The following is a 23636-nucleotide window of genomic DNA, read 5'->3' as shown; positions in this document are numbered from 1 at the left end:
CACAGTAGAAAAATTAGAGTTAGACGAATGGTGATCCCTCTCTTCCTCTCTACGGATGTGACCTTAAGCTGGAAAGCTTTCAACGGCATGATACTCAGATTGGAGGCCAACATGTAATGTGCTAAGTAATCCCTCGAAAAAAGATCTACTATGAAAAGATGTTAAGATGCTGAATGCTACAGCTAGAGAAGAGGCAAAGGGGTTTTTTCCACTACATGCACTATCATGTAGACGTGGGTGTGTAGATTTCTTGTATCCACAAATATAGGCATTGACCAATAAAGACGAGATTATAACCCGATGATTTTGATCTCCGTGCACCTCTAGACCAAGGTGTGCGGGGATTGGACATGACTAGAGAATGTGAGGTAGTTTACAGTGTGAACAAAGAGAGAGAGAGAGAGAGAGAGAGAGAGAGAGAGAGAGAGAGAGAGAGAGAGAGATAAAAAGTTGAAGGATGCCAATAGAAGAGTAAATTTATGTCCAGGTTATAAGGTTTTCACTCTCATTATGAGTAGTGACGAGGATGTGGGGCCGTCCAACCGAAACACCTATCTCTCAATGAGGATCTTATGTCCTTATCAATGCAAGCATGCTGTGCGACGGACAAGACGCGTTTCTTTGCAGCACGTTCACGAATTTGGCGAGTTCGATCCATCTATTATAGATCGAGTTGTTGCCAATTATAACTTGTCAGACTCTGAGGCTGGCCAACAGGCAGCAATCTTGCAACCCAATAGACATGTTTGCGGGCGCTTTGGTCAAGCAGCATATGTGAGGCCACAAGATGTAACCTCTAACAGCTCGGGGGATGATCATGCAGACCACATTCCCAACGAGGCAATGTTTGATCGATGAAATGATCGAGACGATCATGGATTTAGAAAGGATTTATCTATGATGATATGAAAAGTGAAGCCGAAGTCGATACACCATTGTATGATGGAGCATGTGTGTCTAAATTGAAGGCGCTCATAATTCTTCAATCAACATGCAGACAAAGTTTGGATGGAGTGACACTAACGTCACAACGCTTTTCAGGTGATCTATTACAATGCGTTTACTTTAATAAAAAACTCTAGATGTATAATGATCTGATAGATTTTAACACAATTGTAATGCATTTTTTTCGTTGTGTAGATTGCTCAAAGAGCATATACTGCCAGCTGATAATGTGATGCAAAATTCCAGAGAGGAAGGAAGAAAGATCTTGCGAAACTTGGGGATGGATTACAATTCAATCCATGCTTGTTCTCACGACTACATTCTTTTCAAAGGGGAATACATAGACATGGAGAAGTGTCCGAAATGTGATTTCGAGAGATATCGAGTAGATCTCCACGGAACAAAAATTCCACAAAAGGTTTTGCGACATTTTTCTCTGCTTCCTCGCATCAAGCATTTCTTCGAATGTAAGTCCATGGCCGCCCTAGCATCATGGCATGAGGAGAATAAATCTTCGGATGGTGTGCTACGGATTCCTGCAAATTGCGTAGCTTGGAAACATATAGATGAAACATGGTCGGATTTTTCCAGGGAAGCTCGAAATTTGCGCCTAGGCCTGGCTATGGATGACGTAAATCCATTTGGTTAAAGATTAACATCTTACAGTGTATGGCCCATTGTCATCGTCAACTACAACATTCCTACGTGGTTGACTACAAAGAAGGGGCACCTATGGCTAAGCTTGATTGTACCGGGGCGGTATAAAGTGAAGAATATGGATGTGTATCTTCGTCCACTATTGGAAGAGCTACAACAATTGTGGATTGGCATAGAAGTGGTGGATATGAGTCGACACACAGGTCGACGGAATGCTTTGATCAGAGGCATTCTAAACAGTGGACCATGCATGACTATCCTGGACTAACAGAATGCTCAGGTGACTTACACTTAAACTCAAACACTGTAAATCTTGTTTTTTCTCAAGCTTATCTATTATCATGTGTATACATGCAAAGCTTCAAACAAGCGGATACTAAGCATGTGTCACATGTGGACCTAGACTGAATGCACGTCGGGCGTCCTCATTGAAGAAGCAAATCTACGAAGGTCATCAAGCGTATCTTCCAGAGAATCATGTGTTACACGATGGCTTTTGGGAAGAGATCCACCAAGGATGTCTGCACAAGCATGGTTAGAGGAGAAGGAGATGTGTGATGACGGTTTGCCCCTAGGGATGAAGAGACTCTCTCTATGGTACGAGTTACCATATTGGCCCAGACTCATGATCAGTCACTTGCTCGATCCAATACACATATTCAAGAATGTGGGTAATCTGCTATGGGACCATCTGATCGGCAAGAAAGGCACTTTGGGAGCCAGGGTTGACCTTAGAAATGTGGATTGTATGGAGCAATTGGCCGCAGACAGCATCCGATCGATCGATAAAACTCCCTAAAGCGCCATGGATTTTCACAAGAGCCCAAGAACACTAAGTAAAAGAGACCATTCGATCTATGCAGATCCCCACTGGCGCACTCGTTCCGAATGTGTTTTACTAAAGAAGAAAAGCTTACCGGTTTGAAGTCACATGACTGGCATAAAATGTGTCAGGTATGTTCATAGTGGAATATATCATAGTGAGAATTGTGTAACAAATTCGTGTGTGGACTTTAATATCATTGCTGCACGTGTTTTGCAGTTTATTTTACCGGTGGTCATTGAGGGATGTTTGTCTCTTGATATCCGTAACACAATCTACAAACTTGCGAAGTTGGTGCAATGGATCTCACAAAAGGAGATCAATGTATACTCCATACCATTCACCAAACTAAACACTGCGAGGTTGTGTGCATGTTTGAGAAACACTTTCCTATTACCATGCTAACCATTCAGGTACATCTTCTTGTTCACATAGTTGATGAGGTGGAAATAGATGGCACAATACATTCCAGATGGATGTTCTTTTTAGAACGTTTCATGAAAACGCTCAAGGAATATATGCGTCAGAAGGCACGTACGGAGGGTAGCATGGTAGAAGGTTGGCTGGTATCAGAGTCCCTAGTGTACATTGGAGAGTGGCTAGATGGATTTGATAAATCCCGGGACACGCTATGGCGAACCATAGATGATGAGCGCACATCTGGGATTGTCATATGCAATCTCGTTGTTGAGAAGAAGATGATGGAAGATCTAGAGGCTAAAATCAACCGATTTTGCATGCTTCACAATCCAGTGATGCAAAAGTGGATTTCACAATATGAGGATGCAAAGCAAGAGCGACAAAGGACACGAATCGAGTGGAGACGAGGAAGACGACCACCGATGCACTATCCGACGGGTATGGAGAGCCTACCAACATTTATGAGCTTAAGATGGTTGCACAACCTATTGAAAAGCGCACAACAGTGCTGTGAAGAAGTGACCGAAGAGGAGTGGGAGTACTCTCGGGGTTGCGCGACCAAGGTAAGTTTGCAATGTACGACTAGTGACTTTCTAGATGTTTGAACGGCCACTCATAATCTTTGTTGGTTGTAGTATAAGTCATACACAACAGCATGGTGTAAAGGTCGACTTTTAGGGTGGAATGGATCGAAAAAAAGCGTTTTACTCAAGATTGTGGAATCATGGAAAAATTTACACAGTTTAGTCGATGACGGTCCTCTGATGCAAATCCTGTGGTGGCGGAACTCACTTACTTTGGCACTCTACAAGAGATTTTGAGGATCGATTATAGAGGATTTTTTGTCGACTTGTTCGACATGCAATTGTTCAAGATAATCATGAAGGGTCACAACGCTACTGTGCGTAGAGGAGAGTCTCGTTTTCTTGAGGTGGATTCAACTAAGAAATGGACTGACCTAAGAGACACTTTCGTACTATCCGAGCATTGTGAACAAGTAAGTATATAAATAGTTAACATCCAATTTTAGAAGTTATATGCTTGGAAGCTCTCATGTAAGTTATGTGGCTCTGGTAGGTGATATTTCATCTTACAAAGTCTGCATCAAACTGGTGGTACGTCATAGAGGTAGCCCCTCCTAGTGCACGGACGTATGAAGGCTACCATGTGCCAATCATAGTAGCATCAATGGAGGAGATCGAAGAAGATGCTCAGCCAAAAGCCGCTGAGGTGCTGCCAGACGAGCATCAAGCTGCTACTCTCTATGGGGTGCATACAGAGGATCTACAAAATGAAACGGAGGCCGTCTATTTAAACGGAGAGCTCCCTATAGATATAGGAAGTTATGATGAGCTTTGCGAGGATGAGAGAGAGACCTCTTAAAGCCATAAATATTGTATTTGAATAATTTTACTCCGTTTTATAATGTATATTATATTCACGTGGCTTTTTGTCCATTTTTGTCTATATGCGTCATTGTATTTAATGGTCTTTCCATCCACTCCAGGTACGTATGCTCTAGGTATATTCTCACAAGCAAGGACGACGAGCACTGCGCTCCGAGTGCGATGGAGACTGAAGCTGCAATCGCAAAGGTCTGCTCAATATAGATATTGCTCGTCCCACCGCTAGATCTAGTTGATCGGGTGAAAGAGACATTAAGAAGCACTACTATTGTTTCTCAGCTTCTCTTTCATCCGATCAATTAGATTTAGTGGTGGGGCAAGCAACTTCTATGAGCAAACCTTCGCGATGCAGCTTCAGTCTCCATCGCACCCGGAGCACAGTGCTTTTACAAAAATCACAGAAATTCAAGGAAATCTCTCTACACAGGAATCCCTCCCCCTTTATGAGTCCTCTCTCTCTCTCTCTCTCTCTCTCTCTCTACGTTTTTTTTCTCCATTCATTCAATATTAAGATTAAATGTTCGTGTGTTTAATGCAGGTATGGATGATGATGAGTTTCTTTCTTCTTTGTCACCCCAGCAGAGACAGTGGTACGTGGAGCGTCATCGCTCTGGAGCACCATCAGGCGTTCCTACTCCTTTAGCGTCTCCCTCTGCTTCGGAGCATTCAGCACGCTCTGAAGCTTCGTGTCGACGAGACAATCTTCACACTCGTTTAGGCACCGGAGCTCTAGTGGTGGTGGCGATGGTTGTTGTGGGGATGCCACCTCCGATGCCTCAATATCGTCACGTGTTCGACAAGACTCTTTACCCTCCCCTTCTTTGTCCGTCCCCACACCAACCATGGCATCGCCATCTACATCAGGTTTTGCGTGGCTGACGACCATTCCTAGCAGCTGCACACCACTAGCTACTCCTTCAGGAGTCACTCCAGTTGACACTCCTCGCTTCGGGGCCCAAACTCCAGTGGAGACACCTGACGTCCGTAGGCCCATCGACACACCGCTAAAGACCCCTGCCAGGATATCGAGGTTCACGCGTCACAGGTGAGAGAGCTTGCCTTACTCCGTCGACTTCAGCGACGGCATCATCTCGGATTATGAAGGCAAGAAGGTGATCTCGCGCATGCGCGGTCTTTGCTCTCAAGTGTTTAGATACTATATACTAAACACCTGGAGTAAAGTACCAAGTGATTTAAAAGACAGAGTCATCAGCATGTTGCATGACGAGTTTCCCATTTCAACACGGGATGACCACTTCAATGAAGACTTGATGAAGGTTCGAATGCGCGAATACTGCAAGCACAACGTTCCAAAGTGCAAAAAGCAATTAAGCATGGGTGGAACATACCAGATTGGCTGGCCAAAGAAGATTGGAAGAATGCAAAGAAAGCAGCGCGCGAGAATCCCGACAAGTGGAAGCAACAAAAGGAGGCAGCTAAAGCGCGAGTAGAGGCAGGGAGCTCCCACCACTTGGGGAGCGGTGGGTGGGCATCATTTGAGACCGATTTTGTAAGTGTTTTCTCATCGCTCTTTAGGTTTGATAGTTTAGGGTTTAGGAGTTTTTAAATTCTAACATAATGGATTCTTTGTATGTTTTGACAATGGTCGATGATGACAGGACGTGACCCCACACCATACGAGCGTGGGTACGCAAGCAGGAAGGGCTTAAACGCACTGATGGAAATGACGAGTTCTCACAGCAGCATGGTTAGTATTATAGTTTATTCTTTTCTATTTGTTATATTGTTTTACAAATTATATGTTTATACTTACAGAAAGCTATCTTATTGTTTTTTTTGCAGAATCCGACAGATATGCCGCTTGGACGCGATGAGACGTCTGATTAAACGATGTCAGTGTAGCCGTAGCTAGATAACATTAGTTTCCTTTTGTCATAGGATATATATATCATGAGATGACGTTTATACGTCTTTTTGTAATTATTGGAAGACCATGTATATTTTTTCAATAATGACAATGGTGTTGTAACTATTACATTTGCAAAGTTTAACAATCAAGTGATTTTTCCTATGATGTGTACAATTGTCATTGATTTACTTTCATCAATTACTTTTGTCAGTTTAGTTTTGTATCTTTATTATGCAAACAATACTATGAATGATGGAGTTAATGGTTATATTGTCTTGTGGGTAACTACTTTGGGTCTATATCTAAACTTGCACTTTCTTTCAAAGGTGAATCTGGGCTTATCTTGGATTCATTTAGGTTTACTCTATTATTGAAACATTCAATATGGTTGATGGGTGGTTGAATTCCCTGTGACCAATTTTTTTTCTCTCGGGCGTCGCTATAAGCATCGCTATATAACGCTCTGCAACGTCGCTATGAACGTCTCTATGGGTGGCATGTAAACGTCGCTATGATCGTGGCTTATATAGGCGTCGCTATATAGCGACGCCTATAGTGACACATATAGCGATGCTCATAGCGACATTCCCGTATCGACGTTGTTAGCGACGTCGGGGAGTATAAAAATCCAATGTATTTTCGTCGCTAACAACATCACAAGTGCACACAACCTCTTGTAGTGTACAAACGTCGAGTTTTACGTGACGTGTTGTAGTGGTCAAACATTTCCTTCTTCTTGTTTCAAAGATCAGTACTGATGCACTCACACTTTGCTAAAAATAAGTATAGATTGGAGTACCCTTGTATGTAGATCTTTCTAGGTCAATTAGATCAATAAGTTTGTACACTCGTCCATAATTATCCACCATCAAAACTTGTACTCCTTAGGTATCTAGATGTATACATAATGCATAGAGGTTCTTATGGTCTATCAACTTTTTATTGATAGTCAAACTGCCACTTCTCTAGTGTCTTCGTGATGCATCTAAACTTGGCATCCTAAGCTATTATAATATCTGCTTGTATTGATATGTCCTTGAATGGGTTGTTGAGGATTGCGCTCTGGTATATGCAATATGTCGTACTTGTAGATCTTTAGTGAGGGAATTGAAAATGGTAGTTCAAACATTTCAAAGATTCCAGTGATGAGCGCCTCCTCAAAAGTTTGCATATAATGTGAGGGGAGGGACATAATTCTGGCATACATGCCTATAAGTATAGTAATTACGGTTGGGGACATCAGTCTCTAGGTTCCATGTTATTTCTTATGTCCCTTCAAGAAGTACCTCCGATGCTACAGATGTTGGTATGGCTAGAGATGTTCTTATTTTGCATGGTGGCAACTAGAGTACCATAGCTTTGGCATGGAATCTTGCCTTCCATGCAGAGATGAAGCATATTGAGGTGAAATATCACTTACTAAAAAAGGTGCTAGACGACAAGCGCATGCATTGATGATAAACCTACTAGTAGCTGGGTCGCTTTTCTATAAGCATGTAAAGTGAATGAGGCTTGAAAATGCATATGGTTATTACATGTAAAGAACCAAGAACCGATTATCCTTGTAATGCTCATTACTCATATGTTCTAGTGTTTGTTTTTCAATTACATAATTGAATTAGGGCTACCTCAAAAGCAACCGACATTTTTGTGTTTATTTCTAATTAAAATTCGGTTGCTTAAAAGCAACCGACATTTTTGTGTTTATTTCTAATTAACAAGCAATATGAAAGATCTTCTTTTTATTGAAGCCTAATGAAGCAAAAAATAAAAAAAATCTCCCCAAGAGTCAATTCACTCCCATTTGTGAAGGATTGGAAGCTTTTCCTTGTGCTTTTCTAGTTGGAGGGTGAAGCAATAGTATGTCTATTAGTGAGCCTAGTGGTGCATCTGCACATAGACCCGAGCTCGATTCCCAAAGGTGGGCAATTACAATTACAAATTATAGTTCTACTGTCCAACAAAAAGCTAGGACTTGAAGCACTGTGTGAGCAAGCAAGATGGGGTTCTCTCGGCTTCATTGTGCTCATCATCATCCTTATCCTCAGCAACATGCGACTGGCTCTTGGTGGGTGATTTCTCAAACATGGCACTGAGCTCCTCTAGAGTCTTTCCTTTTGTTTCGGGCACAAAGAAATGAATAAAGAGAATGGACATGAGCACCAGCACCCCATACAGAAAGAAGGTCCCTGCTGGCGTAATCTTCTTGGAGATGGTGAGGAATGTGAGCGCCACTGTCCCGCTGATTAACCTGTTCATGAAAACACACATCCCCATCGCCTGGGCTCGCACCCTCAGCGGAAAGGCCTCCGCCACAAACACCCATGGAAATGGTCCCATCCCTATAGAGAAGCATCCCACATATGCAAAAATCAGAAAGATGGTTATCCCCGTCCCCAGCTTTGATGAGTGGACCGCATTCGATAGGTTCACCGAGACGAGAGTGTCCCCTTGCGTCGAATTGATGCCCAATACCATGAATGCTGCCCCCAATCCAAACAGACATAGCCCGACTCCAAGTCCAGATAGCATGACCATCGGCTTTCTCCCCATTCTATCAAACAGAAAAGTTGCCACAAGAACAAAAGAGCACTTTATTACCCCCACCCCCACCAATGCCCCTAGCCTCCCCAGCTTGCTACGCACCCCGGCCTCGCCAAACACCACAGGGCTGTAGTATACGGCGGCATCGATTCCGCATGCCTGCTGGAAAAAGTGTATGAACAAGGAGCATATAAACATTCGGCGCAAATACCTCGGCCCTTGGCATAGCAGAAGCTCCTTCCATACTCCTTCTCCTTGCTTCTTCACATTGCCAAACGCAACCTGATACTCGTTTGCGGTCGGCTCTCGAGTCGGGTCAGGATTCACAAAGCCCACTGTCTCCATGATATCTCTCATCCTGTCATGTGCTTCCTCTTCATCACCCCCCGATGTGTCGACAAGCACCTTCTTTGCTTCCATCATTTTCCTCTGCGTGACAAGCCATCGTGGAGATTCAGGCATAATGACAACGCCGACAGCGAGCACCACTGAGGGAAGCATCCCAGCACCAAGCATTGCTCTCCAGTTGATGTGTTCGGGCAGATATTGGAATGCAAAGCTGATCATGTACCCCAATAATATACCCACATTGATGAAAAACTCTGTGAGAGAGACGAGACAGCCCCGAACATGAGCTGGCGCCAGCTCTGCCGAATACACCGGTGCAATCATCATCGCAAACCCTACTCCAATTCCCTCCACAAGCCGCCCGAGAAGAAGCACCCCAAACATCGGCGCAACCGCCAAAATCAGAGCCCCCACAAAAAAGATGACCGATGCCAGCAGCATAGAAAGACGGCGCCCAATAGCATCGGAGAGACGGCCAGCGATGGCGCCGCCAAAGATTGAGACGAGGTTCAACGATCCGACAATCACCTCCTCCTGGATGGTGTTGAGCTTGAGGTCATCTGCGACGAAGAGAAGGGCTCCACTCATCACACCAATATCTGCAGAAAAAACCACCCAATTGTATTAGGATCCAAACAGCTTGCAAGGTTCAAGAAAGCAAAGCTAATTAGGGCATAAACCCAGACGAAGCACAGGTAATTAGGGCATACATCATGTACAGACTCGTAATTGCCAATTAGGAGAAGAACCTACCATAGCCAAGCAAGAGGGAGCTGACAGTGGCGAGGGTGGTGCAAAGGATCACATACTTTCCGGCTTTTGCAGGCGCTTTCTTAGCCTCGAGGACCTCCATGACTGCTCCGTCTCTTCTCTTCTTCTGCTTCGTCACCTTCGTCTTTCTACGACATTTATACCAGGTAGAACCTCGTATAAGTATGCTTTTGATTTAAAGCGCGCCGTCACGCTTTGTCAGAAATTCAGATTTCTGCTTTTTAAGAGGGCTCCCCCATAGACCCTCTAATTAGCACTAGAATAGTAACCTAACAGGAAATAAAACTGTCCTTTCAGGGTTTTGGGAAAAAATTCCAAAACCATAATAGATCCACTCATTTTGAAAAATCCTTTCATGAGCTTATAGTTCAATAACTACTACATATGGAAAAAATGAGAAACTTGTAATTTCTCTAATCCCTTGGTCACTACAAGCCTCCAAAGTTGATGGACCAGTGCATTTTGCCCAAAACAGCAATTTCTTACGGTTGATTGCATATAAATAAGAGTGAGGATTTTTGTAGGACATGAGATAAAATGCTCTGTTAACTTCAATGGGTTGGTGACCAAAACATATGGTTGCTTTTACCTCACTAATTTTTTTTTGGGCAAAAAAATAGGTGCAAAAAAGTTGCATTTTTGCCATTCTGCGGACCTATCATAAAAGTTTCTATAGTTACGCTCAATACAGATACTATATACATGTTTTCTTAGTACCCTTTGGGCCTTTCAATTCAAAAGGAGCTATGGAGCATGTCAAAAGGATAATGGATCTCTTACAATTGGAACCTTGGGGGCAATGATAAAGTGCTAAATACAGCAAACATGAAAAAACTGGGTTTAGCTTTATGACCTCTAGAAACCCATAGAAACTACTCAATATCTAGCCAAGTTTGTAGTCTATGATTAGATATGGTTACTACCTACAAAATATTCACAATTGGCCTAAGAAACTAACAATATTGAGAAAGTTATACTTGCTACTCTAACATGTATCATATTCTTCAGCAATAAAAAAACTCAACCATCATCATATACTATGCTATATAGCATATTAGGTCCCCCAAAACTCAAGGAAGATTAGATTTATGTTATACACTACAGTAACACAATCAAAATTGAATTTGGATATCAAGAAAGCCACCAAAAAAATCATAAAAGTGCTAATTTTGGCCAAAAAACAGGATTATGCAATTCTTGTAAATTAGTCATAACTTTCAATTTTAACACTTAGCTCTCCCTACAAGCATCAAAACATGTTGAGAGCTATGAAGGCCTAACCTCTAGCCATCTAAACCTCACAAACATGAAGTTTAGAGTGATATAGTTGCCAAAAATTAAAAAAAAGCAAAAAAAAGGACCCATTTTTTCACACAATTTAGGTTCAAAAATGTTGTGCAAGAGTAAGGTTAATGGTGAGATCGATACTCCAAAAAAAATGCTAAGTTTTTTTCAGCTCATAAGACAACTTTGTGGATATATAGCACCTAGAAATTCATTTTCATACTCTTCAAATAATTCAAGCAAAATGGTCACTTAATAGGACACAAAAGTGTCCAAGGACATAAAAGTGTCTTGTTACCATTCTAGTGCTAAAGGTGCTATTAGGGTAATAGGGAGCAAGGCTCATTTTTGAAGGGTGACCTTAATCATTCATTTCTATCCTTCATTAAGCTATATTTAGGTAAAAATTAGAAGGGCTACTCAAAGATTTTTCAATATTTTATCCTTCTTTTGAAGAGCAATAATAATTTTGTCCTTCACTGAAGGATAAAAGTGCCTTCGAAGGGCGTCAAAGCCTTCAAAAATTAGGCCTGATAGGGAGCCCTTGAAAAAACTAATTTGTGCCTCATAGGCCTCCACAAAAGTGAAGGGCCCTTCACCTAAAACGTCTCACTGAAAATGTAGGGGGTCCTTCAACCACCCCCTACACTTGACCCCTTCAACCACCCCTACACTTGAGAAATGCTTTTATAACTTGGTATAGGAGGTCAACAAGTCAAAAAGAGAAAGAGTACTCCTAATTCTTTGGTGCAAACTACTGGAAACTCGTGGAAACTCGTTGTTGAAGGGCTTATGGGCACACAAAGGGATTTTTATAGGGCACTTTACATTTAAAAGGGCCCTTTTCTTAAAGTTTGATTTAAAGGGTTTATGGGGGAGCCCTCTTAGACCTTGAAAAGGCCTTCGGCTATATGTGGCATGGGCAAATGACAAGCAGTGTACGAGAAAACCCATTTTCCCAAACATACAAAATTTCTTTTCTTGAATTTGTCGAGAGGAAATTTTTAAAAATTAGGTTTTTTCTATATTGTTTAACTATTTTTCTCTATTTTGGGGCGGAATGTCTCCTTTTGCACTTGCCTTCAACCGATATTCTTGGAATTGAAAACGGGATGATATTAAGTTGAGACACATTTTCCCGAACACAGGGGACGGGACTTTCGAAGATGAGGGCGGCAATGTCCGGAAAAGTATTTTTCCCTAAACAGCTAGGTCTTTTCCGTGCCACAATGCAAACCGGAAACACTATTACATTTTTCTGAATCTACAGGAATTTTGAACTATTTTCGTGTAAATTTTAACGATTTCTTCCCTTTACCTTGGTTTGCAACTGGCTAATCCTAATTTTCAATTGGTTCAAGGCTAAACTGAGGCAAACCTTTCCCGAGCATTGGAGGGCGGGGGGCAAGGGGCTCGAGTTTACTTTGACCAAGTTTACCCGAGATCTACAGTGGTCAATCATCCCACCATTGATCCCATCTCCTCCCATGCTTGTGTGAGATATAGGTGAGGTCCACCGGCGAGGAATAGAGATTCTAGGGCAAGGGCTCAAGGAGGTGCTCAAGATGTATGGTTATTATAGATGGCGGGAAGTACCTCTAGTAGGACCAACGAACGTATGAAGCTTCCAGAAGTAAGAACCAGCGAGTTACCACAGTAATTGACAGTGCACAGTTAGTTTGACACCAGTCCGACGACGTATAAATAGGACCCGTTACTCATTTTGTAGGTCTTTTGACTCCCTACAATCCTTAGACGCCTAGATTCTGAGCTAGTTGTACTCTTCGTGCTCTCTCTCTTTCTACAATTACAAAGCCAACTATTGGCATACTTGAGGCTTACCAGTTGTAATCTGATTATTTTAAATGTAGCCCCGGTTACAGTATCTTGTATTTCAAATCCATTGTTCTGTCTGTTGGGGTTCCAGTATTCTAAAGTCTTAGTCTGAAGTGTTATCTGAGTCTGACATATTTAGTTCTAATTACCAACCTGGAATAGATGTTTGAACACATCCAACTCATTCCATTTTGGCGATCACGATGGTTTGAGCTAAGTTGCTCTAGCACAGGCGAACTACATCCCAGTTGGTATTAGAGCTATTGTATGTCCACAATGCCACCCTGAACAAGCACAACAGGTCGACGACCAACAACTCGCTTTATGGAAAACCAAGTGAGGGTCAATCCAATTCCAGAGGAGACCGAAGTAGGTTTTGAAACTGATCCGCACCCTGAGAATGAAATTGAGGTCGCTCCAGAAGGGGGCACTGCTCCAGAATCAAGGGATTCCCAACATTCCAGTCATTCCAGGCGTCAGAGAGTTGAAAGGGCTGCAAGGATGTCTCATGGATCTCAAAGTCAAAAGAAAACTGATAAAAGTGACAGGAGTCGAAAAACTCATCACTCGTCACACAAGGAAACCAAGAAGACAGTAGAAGAGACAATCTCACAGACAGAGACAGAGAACTGTGAGGCTGATACTGATCACTATGACAAGAAAAATTCATGCAACAAGAAGCCAATACATAGGGCCAAAATCAGCAAAAGCAAGGAACATTCCACTGACCTGGAAATTTATTTCCCAACATTCAAAGGAGGGAAAAAGGATGACCGTGATGTACACATATAAGCCTTTGAGCAATATGCTGAGCTAAAAGATGTTGATGAAGATGAATGGGGGGAGTATTTTTCTCAAAAATTGAAGGATGCAGTTAGGAAATGGTACTACCATTACCCATCTTTTGACTAAGATTATATTGCAAGCTCATTAAAGCCTTTAATTTGGAATACTTAGACAATAGGGGGGATGAAGATATTCTCTGTGAGCTTGATAAGATCAACCAAGACAGGGGAAGGTAGCAGATAGACTTGATGAGTCTATGATTGCTTCAGTACAGAGCTTGGTAGAAGAAACAAGGCAAGTTAGAGCAGACTTGGCCGAAGCTAAAAACACTAGCCTGGGGAAGAATCAGTGGATTCATCACGGAGCCAGCCAGTAACTACAAGCTAACCATTGAAATGGGACTATGAAGATTCTCATGAGGAGAAGTCTCTAGGTTTGTTGGGGTATAAAGCCCAATGTGGTCGCCCAGGTATGTACACATATTCTTTTGTAAAAACCTAATAAGAACTCACTATGCTCTACACATTACAGTAGAGCGAGTTCACCATATCGTCGTGCTCTTCTTCTCGCACTCTCTCTCGCGTCGCACTTCCGCTCATACTCCTTCAACTAGTATCAGAGCTCAGATCAAGGCTCAGGGCAACATTTACAGGTAGCCAGAGTCACCTGCTCAGATTAGAGTGAGATTCGACAGGCGAAGACATAGCCCCAATTCCTGTGTGTTCTCAGAATTTCATTCTGAGGTCATCTCGGCCACCGTTCGGCTTCGACAAAGATCTGCGCAGGCCATTTTCGATTACGTGGTCTTGGCGGGTGCAGATCCGACTCTGCAAATTTGGGGTTTCAGCCTACGACTGCAAGTGCTGAGGATATCTGCACTTCCAGAGTGTTGATTTGTGGCTATCTACACAACGAAGGATGGCTTACAGTTCTTGGAGGCGTGTCACATACGACACGGGCGCACCTACACACAGACTGTAGGCGACATCCACCAGTTCATCAAGTAACTTGTGTTTGCTGCTTGATATTCCAGATTTCATCCTGAAATTGCAGGTACTTCCACATGGGATGTATTGTCAGAGATGATGTATGTTTGTTGAGGGTTTGCTGGCTGTGAGTCACGCAGCAAACAACCGCCGCTGCGGTTACAGCATACAGTGGGAAATTTGTGGATGTATGACTTTGCGGGAAGTCTATGTACTGTTAGATTTACTGCAGCCTTTGTTGAGGGTCGAGTGAGGTTTTATTGAGCTGGGGGATTCTCGAATGTTGAGATCCTTTCGGTGATACAGGTCTTGGAGCGATCCCTTGAGCACCCTTAGATAGGCAGCTAGGATGTATTGACTGTGAGTTAGACAGTTGGGATTGCATCTTTGCTTTACTGCCGTTGAGGCATTGTCGCAGTCTATGCTTACAGGACAATGAGAGGACAGTGAGAGACAGTACAGGTGAAGGACAGGTTTACCCACAGCTTAAAGTGTTAGAGAGACAGTGGTTTTTTGAGCTGTTTTTGGTCTGTTTTTTAGTACACCAGAGCCATTTTACAAAGGAGACTCTGCCGAAATTTTTGCAGAATCTAAAGCTTTATTGGTTCATTTGACAGGTTGATATTGGTTCAGAGGACAGTTTACGGGGGAAACTCTGCCAAATTTTTCCCAAGAAAGTAAACTACTGTGAAGCGTAGTTATGGCTAGATCACAGGACACTGCTCTTTACAATATCAAGAAGCTGGATGGAACTAATTTCCCATTGTGGAAGAAGCAGATTTGGCACGTGTTGGTACAAAAGAAGCAGATAAAACCTATAAAGCTCAAGGGGATAAAACCAGAAGATATGGACGAAGATGAATGGAGCGAAATGGATGAATTGGCACTTTCTACCATTATGCTGACTTTGGCAGAAAGCGTTTACTTCAATGTAGCAGACGAGATGTCAACTTATCAAGCATGGACAAAGCTGAGTGATCTTTATGAGAAGCAGAGTGCAGCTTCACATGTATACTGGCTTAAGAAGCTTGTTGACTTGAAGATGAAAGAAGGGACCCCTATGTCCAATCATCTGAATGAATTCAACACCATCTACAGTCAGTTGTCAGCTCAAGGTGTCAAGTTTGATGAACCTATTAGAGCTATGTTCCTGTTGATTACATTGCCGGAAAGTTGGGACACTTTTCGCACAACTTTGAGTAATTCTGCACCTCCATATGGTTTGACCATAGCAGGTGTAGAAGGCAGTCTGCTTACTGAAGAAACCAACAGAAAGACAATGGACAAAGGCAAAGGAACAGCCTTAGTTGTCAGGGGAAGGACCAAAGAAAAGTACAAAGGTGAAACGAGGGATCAGTCTCGTAGCAAGTCCCGCAGTGCTAAAGGCAAGAGTGACATAGAATGCTACCATTGTGGCAAGAAGGGTCACATGAAAAGAGATTGCAGAGAATGGAAAGCAGAAAAAGGCAAAGAGAAAGTAGAAGACCATGGTGAGAAGAACAAGTCCTCAGTGAAGATTCAAGAAATAAATGTGACAAACACTGTTGTTGTAGAGGATGACAGTCTAGTGGCAGGAGATATCTACTTCTTGAAAAATACAATGGACTCAGCTCTTCTTACAGCATCTGATGGAAATGCACTGAGTGACTGGATTGTAGACTCAGGGGCATCACTTCATGTGTCTCCAAACAAGGAGTGGTTTACCTCTTATGTGACCACTAAAGATCATGTTCGGCTAGGCAATGGGAAGACATGTGAGATCTTAGGTGGTGGAGATGTTCAATTGAAGTTTTAGAATGGCTCTTCTTTCACGCTGAAGAATGTGAGACATGTTCCCGCAATTACAAAGAGCTTGATCAGCACAGGTTTACTTGATGATGCTGGCTACGTCACCACTTTTGGACAGAACATGTGGAAGATATCCAAGGGTTCTATGATAGTAGCACATGGAGTAAAGTCTGGAGGACTTTACATGATTTATGTATCAAATGTCTCTAAAAATGTAATCAATGTAACCGAGCAGCCGAACGTTTCTTTGTGGCATAGCCGGTTAGGACATATGTCCAAGAAGGGAATGGAAATCTTGTCTCGTTCTGGTTATTTTCGTGGCTTGTCATTTAATGATTTTGAATTCTGTGAACATTGTCTGTATGGTAAGCAAACACAGCAGCCACATAAGCATAGAAGCAGTAGAAGAGATACACAGTTGGCACTTGTTCATAGTGATTTGTGTGGACCTATGCCTAACCTATCTCTAGGGGGAGCTTCTTACTTTATGACATTTATAGATGATTACTCGAGGAAAGTATGGGTTTACTTTCTCACGCACAAGGATGAAGCGTTTAGTGTTTTCAAAACGTTTGTGAAACTTGTGGAGAATCAGAGTGGCAAGAAGCTTAAATGCTTACGCACTGACAATGGTGGAGAGTATGTTTCAAAGGCTTTTCAGGACTTTTGTGAGTCAAAAGGTATAAAACGTGAACTTACTGCTCCTTACAATCCTCCTCAAAATGGTGTTGCTGAGAGGATGAAAGGACCATACAAGAGAAGGTCAGAAGTATGTTGTCTAATGCACAACTGTCAAATGGGTTTTGGGCTGAAGCTGTATCAACAGCTGTTCATCTCATAAATAGATCTCCTAGCAAGGTTTTGCAGAAGGATTCAGTGGCAGAGATGGTATGGTCAGGCAAAATTCCCTCATACAAGCATCTCAGAGTCTTTGGCTGTGAGGCATATACTCATGTTCCAAAGGAATTTAGGAACAAACTTGAGCCAAAGATTAGAAAGTGCATCTTTCTAGGCTATGGTAATTCTGGTGAGATGGGGTACAGACTTTGGGATCCCGAATCCAGAAAGGTTATCCGCAGCAATGATGTTCACTTTAATGAAGCCAAATATCATTCTAAACCAGAGAGGGTTGAGGAGATTAGAAGAGTTGTCTTCCAAGAAGATGGACTTGCACGTGCAAGACAAAATGTCAGGGCTCAAGAGGAGCAAGGACAAGATAGAGTGGAACCATAGGTTATGGATGAGCCTGAGCCACCTATTGTGCGTAGATCTAGATATATCACGCGACCTCCTGATAGGTTTGTTCCATCTATGAACTATGTCATGTTGACTGATTGCAATGAGCCTTCATGTTACAAGGAAGCAGTGCAAATGAAGGACTCCTGGAATTGGCAATTGGCCATGCAGTCAGAGATGACAGCTCTGCATAAAAACCAGACATGGAAGCTAGTTAAATTACCACAGGGCAAAAAGGATCTACCTTGTAAATGGGTTTATAGGTATAAGATCACCGCTCATGATAGTCAGCCAAAGTACAAAGCAAGGCTTGTTGCCAAGGGCTTTAAGCAAGAACAAGGCATTGACTTTGATGAAGTCTTCTCTCCAGTGGTCAAGATGACTACATTGAGATGCTTTCTTGCATTGGTTGCCATATTAGATTTGGTGTTGCACCAAATGGATGTCAAGACAGCGTTCTTGCATGGTGATTTAGATGTGGAAATTTACATGCAGAAGCCAGAAGGGTTTGTTGAGAAAGGCAAGGAAGATTTGGTATGCCAGTTGTTAAAGAGTCTTTATGGCTTAAAACAATCACCGAGGGCATGGTACCATAAGTTCCACAAGTTTATGCTTTCTCAAGGCTACAAACGTAGTGAGTTCGATCACTGTCTATATACAAAGAAGGCTAAGGATGGCAGTTGGCTCATCCTTATTTTGTATGTGGATGACATGTTGATTGTTGGCAAGCACTTGGAAGAAATTTCAGCTTTGAAGTCAAAGATGGCAAAATCATTTGACATGAAAGACATGGGTGAGGCAAGTCATATACTTGGTATGCACATTGAGAGAGATAGATCAAAGAAGTTGATTTGGTTATCTCAAACAGAGTATATTGACAAGGTTTTGCAACGTTTGAATATGGAAAAGGGAAAGGCATTGAGTGTTCCATTGCCACCATATGTGAAACTTAGCAAACAAGATTGTCCTGTGTCTGAGGAAGAATAGGTTGAAATGGATAAGATTGCATATGCGTCTGCAGTGGGTAGTTTGATGTATGCAATGATTGCTACTCGCCTAGACATTGCATTTGCAGTGGGAGTAGTAAGTCGATACATGTCAAACCCAGGCAAGAAACATTGGGAGTCAGTGAAAGGAATATTGAGATACCTGAAAGCTACAAAGAGTATGCGTATATGCTATGGGAGTCAGGAGCTAAGTGTAAAGGGTTTTACAGACTCAGATTATGCAGGTGACTTAGACAACCGAAGGTCTACGTCAGGGTATGTCTTTACATTGGCTGGTGGAGCAGTATCATGGCATTCTAGATTACAAGATTGTGTTACTCAGTCTACTACAGAGGCTGAATATGTTGCAGCATCAGAGGCATGCAAAGAATCAATTTGGCTTAATCGACTAGTAACAGATTTGGGAATCAAAGATGAGATTCATGTGTTAATTTGTGATAGTCAAAGTGCTATACAATTGGCTCGCAATCCAGTTTATCACTCAAAGACAAAGCATGTGGATGTGAAGTATCATTTCATCAGGGAAATGCTCGAGGATAAGCAACTTCAGCTTATCAAAGTTCACACCACAGAAAATTCTGCTGATCTACTTACAAAAGGACTTCGCTTAGAGAGCTTTGCGCATTTTTGCAAGCAGTTAGGTGTAGGGTAGTACATCACTTCTCTACATCTCTTGTATATTAGCTTGTATAGTAGCTTCTCTCACGCTTAAAGTACCAAATTGGACTTTAAGTGGGAGGTTGTTGGGGTATAAAGCCCAATGTGGTCTCCCAGGTAAGTGGGCGGGCCGCCAGGTATGTACACATATTCTTTTGTAAAAACCTAATAAGAACTCACTATGCTCTACACATTACAATAGAGCGAGTTCACCATATCGTCGTGCTCTTCTTCTCGCACTCTCTCTCGCGTCGCACTTCCGCTCGTACTCCTTCAAGGTTCAGATAGTGGGATCTCGGGAAATGAGCAAGATGAAATATATGTCAAGGTTTGTGAACGAATTCAAAAATTAACACTGGAACTAGACGACATCCAACGCACATTGCCTGAGGCGGTCAAATTAATCAGACAAAAGAGAAGAGTTGAAGCAGAGACCAGAACAGTGGATTTGGCATCCAACCAAGATGATGGAGTTCTAGTGATCTAGATAGACTATAAGCTCAAAAAAATAGTGGGAACCATTATCTGGCGTCATTCTGGATGGAGGAGCGGGAGTGAACATTCTTGGCGAGCATCTTCGACAAAAGCTGGGAATAATGGAGATGCAGCTACCTTCATTCAGAATAAGGATGGCAAATCATAAAGTTGTCCAAGCCATTGTCTTATCGAAAACATGCAGATAAGGGTAGGGAAGGAAAAGTTCAAAACCAATTATTTGGTGTTGGACGTTCAAGGAGCCTATGGTATGTTGTTGTGCAGTGGGAAGACCATGGCTCAGAACTGTTGGAGCTATACATGACTATGCAAAACAAACATTAATGATTCAAGGCTTGAGTAGAAGAATTCAAGTAAAGATAGACAAAACCAGGACATGCAGAAAAAAATTGAGACTAGAAGAGTTGTGTAAGAAATATGGAACAAAGAAGATTGAGAGAATGCTAGCCTACATGAACATGTTTCCCTTAACAGAGATCGACCTCAGATGAAGAACTGATGGACAAGGAACATGCTGAACGACAGAAGCAGCAATACCCAAAGCAATTTATTGAGCTGAACATTGGAGAAAGATCAGTTCAGATTGATGGTCGAGTACAAGATCAATCCACACTAGAAAAGGTTAACTTCAGACCAGAACCCAGTTCAGTAAATGATTCAACTACTAATGAAGAAATTCCAGTATTACTACAATCAGATGTTTAGAATGATCTATTGGAGTCAGTAATCCATTTAGTGACAAATCTGTTGGTATTCTTTTGTTCATAAAGATAATGAGGAGGAGAGAGTGCATTACTCTCTCATGCTCCACCAAATAACTGTGTACTCTTGCATCCCCTTTCCCCTTCCCCTCCCTCTCTTGCACTCACCGCACAATTGGTCCCATCAATTGGTATCAGAGCTCAGAAGAAACCCCAAGCCCCGGCTACCTGACGCGTGAAGTGACCCCGAGCTTGAAAGCTTTGGGAAGATTTGCAGGAGTTGAGCTTGGCATCGAGCTGCAACAATCGGCCAAGAGAAATTCGGGGGCAGCAGAGAATCTTGAAGCAAAATCGAGACAGGAGCCAAGAGCAAGGCAATCGGACAGGAGAAAGCCAAGGCTTCCAGGGCCGAGCAAAGGGGAGCATTGCAAATCGAGGTGCAACAAAAATTCAAAAGCAGAGCAATCGAGAGATTGAGGCTTAAAAGACTCTTGGGAGCACATCGAGCAAAAGTTCGGGCATGAGAGCATCTCGGCAAAGAGAGAAGAGCTCAAAGTCGTGCAGGACAGAGCAAATAATCGGGCAAAAGGGCCTTGAAGCCAAGCAAGCAAAGAAGAAGAAGTGGGGGAGCTTGAAGCTCTGCAAAGAATGTTAATCAAGCTAATCATGGGCCAGCAGGGCGAGTAGAAGTAGGGAACTAACTTGGGTAGCATTGGGAGAGCAGGGGTGCAACAACTTGAAATCTGGGGCAACCGGACCCATGAGTAGCAGGAGTGCCGTGAGCAGGTCAATCACACACACTCATAATGGTTGACATCGCTCGCTAGAGCCCCACTACAAGAGTTTTTGTACACTTGTGACTTTTTTAGCGATGGAATTACATTGGGTTTTTATAATCCCTGGCGTCAATAACAGCGTCGCTACGGGAACGTCGCTATAGTCGTCGCTATATAGCGACGACTATAGCAATGCTTATAGCAATGGTTACAGGCTACCTACAACGATGCTCATAGTGACGTTGCAGAGTCTTATATAGCGATGCTTATAGCGACGCTCGAGAGTAAAAATTTTTGGGAACCATATTGAATGTTTCAATAATAGAGTAAACCTAAACGAATCCAAGATAAGCCCAGATGCACCTTTGAAAGAAATTGCAAGGTATAGACCCAAAGTAGTCACCCACAAGACAATATAACCATTAACTCCATCATCCATAGTATTGTTGCAGAATAAAGATACAATACTTACAAAAATAAATTGATGAAAGTAAATCAATGACAATTGTACACATCATAGGCAAATCACTTGATTGTTAAGCTTTGCAAATGTAATAGTTACAACACCATTTTCATTATTAAGAAAATATACATGGTTTTTCAATAGTTAGTCATCTCATTATATATGCTATGACAAAAGGAAACTAATGCTATCTAGCTACGGCTAGACTGACGTCATCTAATGAGACGTCTCATCGCGTCCAAGTGGCGTATCTGTCGGATTCTGCAGAAAAAAACAGTAAGACAACTTTCTGTAAGTATAAACATATAATTTACAAAACAATACAACAAATAGAAAAGAGTAAACCCTAATACTAACCAAGTCGCCGCGAGAACTCAGAATGTCCATCAGGACGTTTAAGCCCTTTCTGCCAGCGTACTCACGCTCGTACAGTGTTGGGTCACGTCCTGTCATTGACCATTGTTCAAAACATACAAAGAATCCATTATGTTAGAATTTAAATGTAAAAATAGACGTGACTACCAAACCTAAAGAGCAATACAAAAACACTTACAAAATTGGCCTCAAATGATGTCTACCCATCGCTCTCCAAGTGGTGCAAGCTCCCTACCTCTACTCGCGCTTTGGTTGCCTTCTTTTGTTGCTTCCACTTGTCAGGATTCTTGCGCACTACCCGCTTCACATTCTTCCTTTTTTTTTTTTGCCAGCCAATCTGGTGATCTGTTCCACCCGTGCTTTATTGCTTTTTGCACTTCAAAACGCTTGTGCTTGCAGTATTCATGCATTCAAACCTTCATCAGGTCTTCATTGAAGCTCTCATCCCGTGTTGACACGGGAAACTCGTCATGCAGCATGTTGATTTGGTACTTCACTCCATGTGTTTAGTATGTAGTGTCTAAACACATGAGAGCAAAGACTGTGCATGCGCGAGATCACCTTCTTGCTGTCATCATCCAAGATGATGCCGCCGTTGAATCTGATGGGAATATACATATTGTTGTGTAACTAGTGTTTTGTCTTTGGGCAAAGCGCGCCTTCATTGACATGCACTAAAATCTAACCTAAATCTAATTTAATCTTAAATCGGACATAAATCTAGATCTAATCTAATCTTAAACTCAAAATAAACATAAATCTAATCTAATCTTAAATCTAACCTAAACCTAAATGTAATCTAACTTAAATCTAAATTTAATCTAGTTAATCTTAAATCTTGTCTTAATTTTAAATCTAAATGGAATCTAATCTTAAACTCAACATAAACCTAAATCTAATCAGATCTTAAATCCTAAACCTAAATGTAATCTAACTTAAATCTAACATAGCTAGCTAATCTTAAATCTTGCCCTAATTTTAAATTTAACATAATCTTAATCCAACGTAAATCTAAATCTAACCTAATCTTAAACTCAACATAAATCTAAATGTAATTTAACGTAATCTTAAATCTAATTTAAATCTTAACTAATCTCTCTCTCTTTGTTTTCTCCCCTTATCTCTCTCTTTTGTCTTCTCCCCCTCTCTTTCTCTCTTTGGTTTTTTATTCTCTCCCTCTTTCTCTTTCTCTTTGTTTTCTTCTCTCTCTCTCTCTCTCTCTCTCTCTCTCTCTCTCTCTCTCTCTCTACTTTATCCCTCTCTCTCTCTTTTCCTCTCTCAATGTGTGTGTGTGTGTATGCATTCTTAGTTTATGCATGTGTGTGTGTGTGTGTGTGTGTTTTGTTTATGCATGTGCCTCTCTCTCTTTATTTCTTTCAAAGACACAATGTGTGTGTGTGTGTGTGTGTGTGTGTGTGTGTGTGTGTGTGTGTGTGTGTGTGTGAGAGAGAGAGAGAGAGAG

The 23636-nt window shown here is 42.0% G+C and overlaps 1 protein-coding gene across 1 annotated transcript; it reads right to left on the bottom strand.

Annotated features, from left to right (window-relative positions):
- Positions 1-7974: 7974 nt before the first annotated feature.
- LOC147436257 (putative polyol transporter 1) lies at positions 7975-9919 on the bottom strand. Its single transcript, XM_086488123.1, has 2 exons — positions 9767-9919; positions 7975-9612 (listed from the first exon to the last, which is right to left on the bottom strand). The coding sequence occupies exons 1-2, from the start codon at positions 9864-9866 to the stop codon at positions 8090-8092; spliced, it is 1623 nt and encodes a 540-aa protein (XP_086344249.1). The 5' UTR covers positions 9867-9919; the 3' UTR covers positions 7975-8089.
- Between the last annotated feature and the right edge of the window lie 13717 nt (positions 9920-23636).

This window comes from Adiantum capillus-veneris, chromosome 18, assembly GCF_014529385.1.
Source record: "Adiantum capillus-veneris isolate H3 chromosome 18, ASM1452938v2, whole genome shotgun sequence".
In the NCBI taxonomy this organism is placed as follows: domain Eukaryota; kingdom Viridiplantae; phylum Streptophyta; class Polypodiopsida; order Polypodiales; family Pteridaceae; genus Adiantum; species Adiantum capillus-veneris.
The sequence above is the reverse complement of the archived record's forward strand: the minus strand, read 5'-3'. Positions and strand labels throughout refer to the sequence as shown.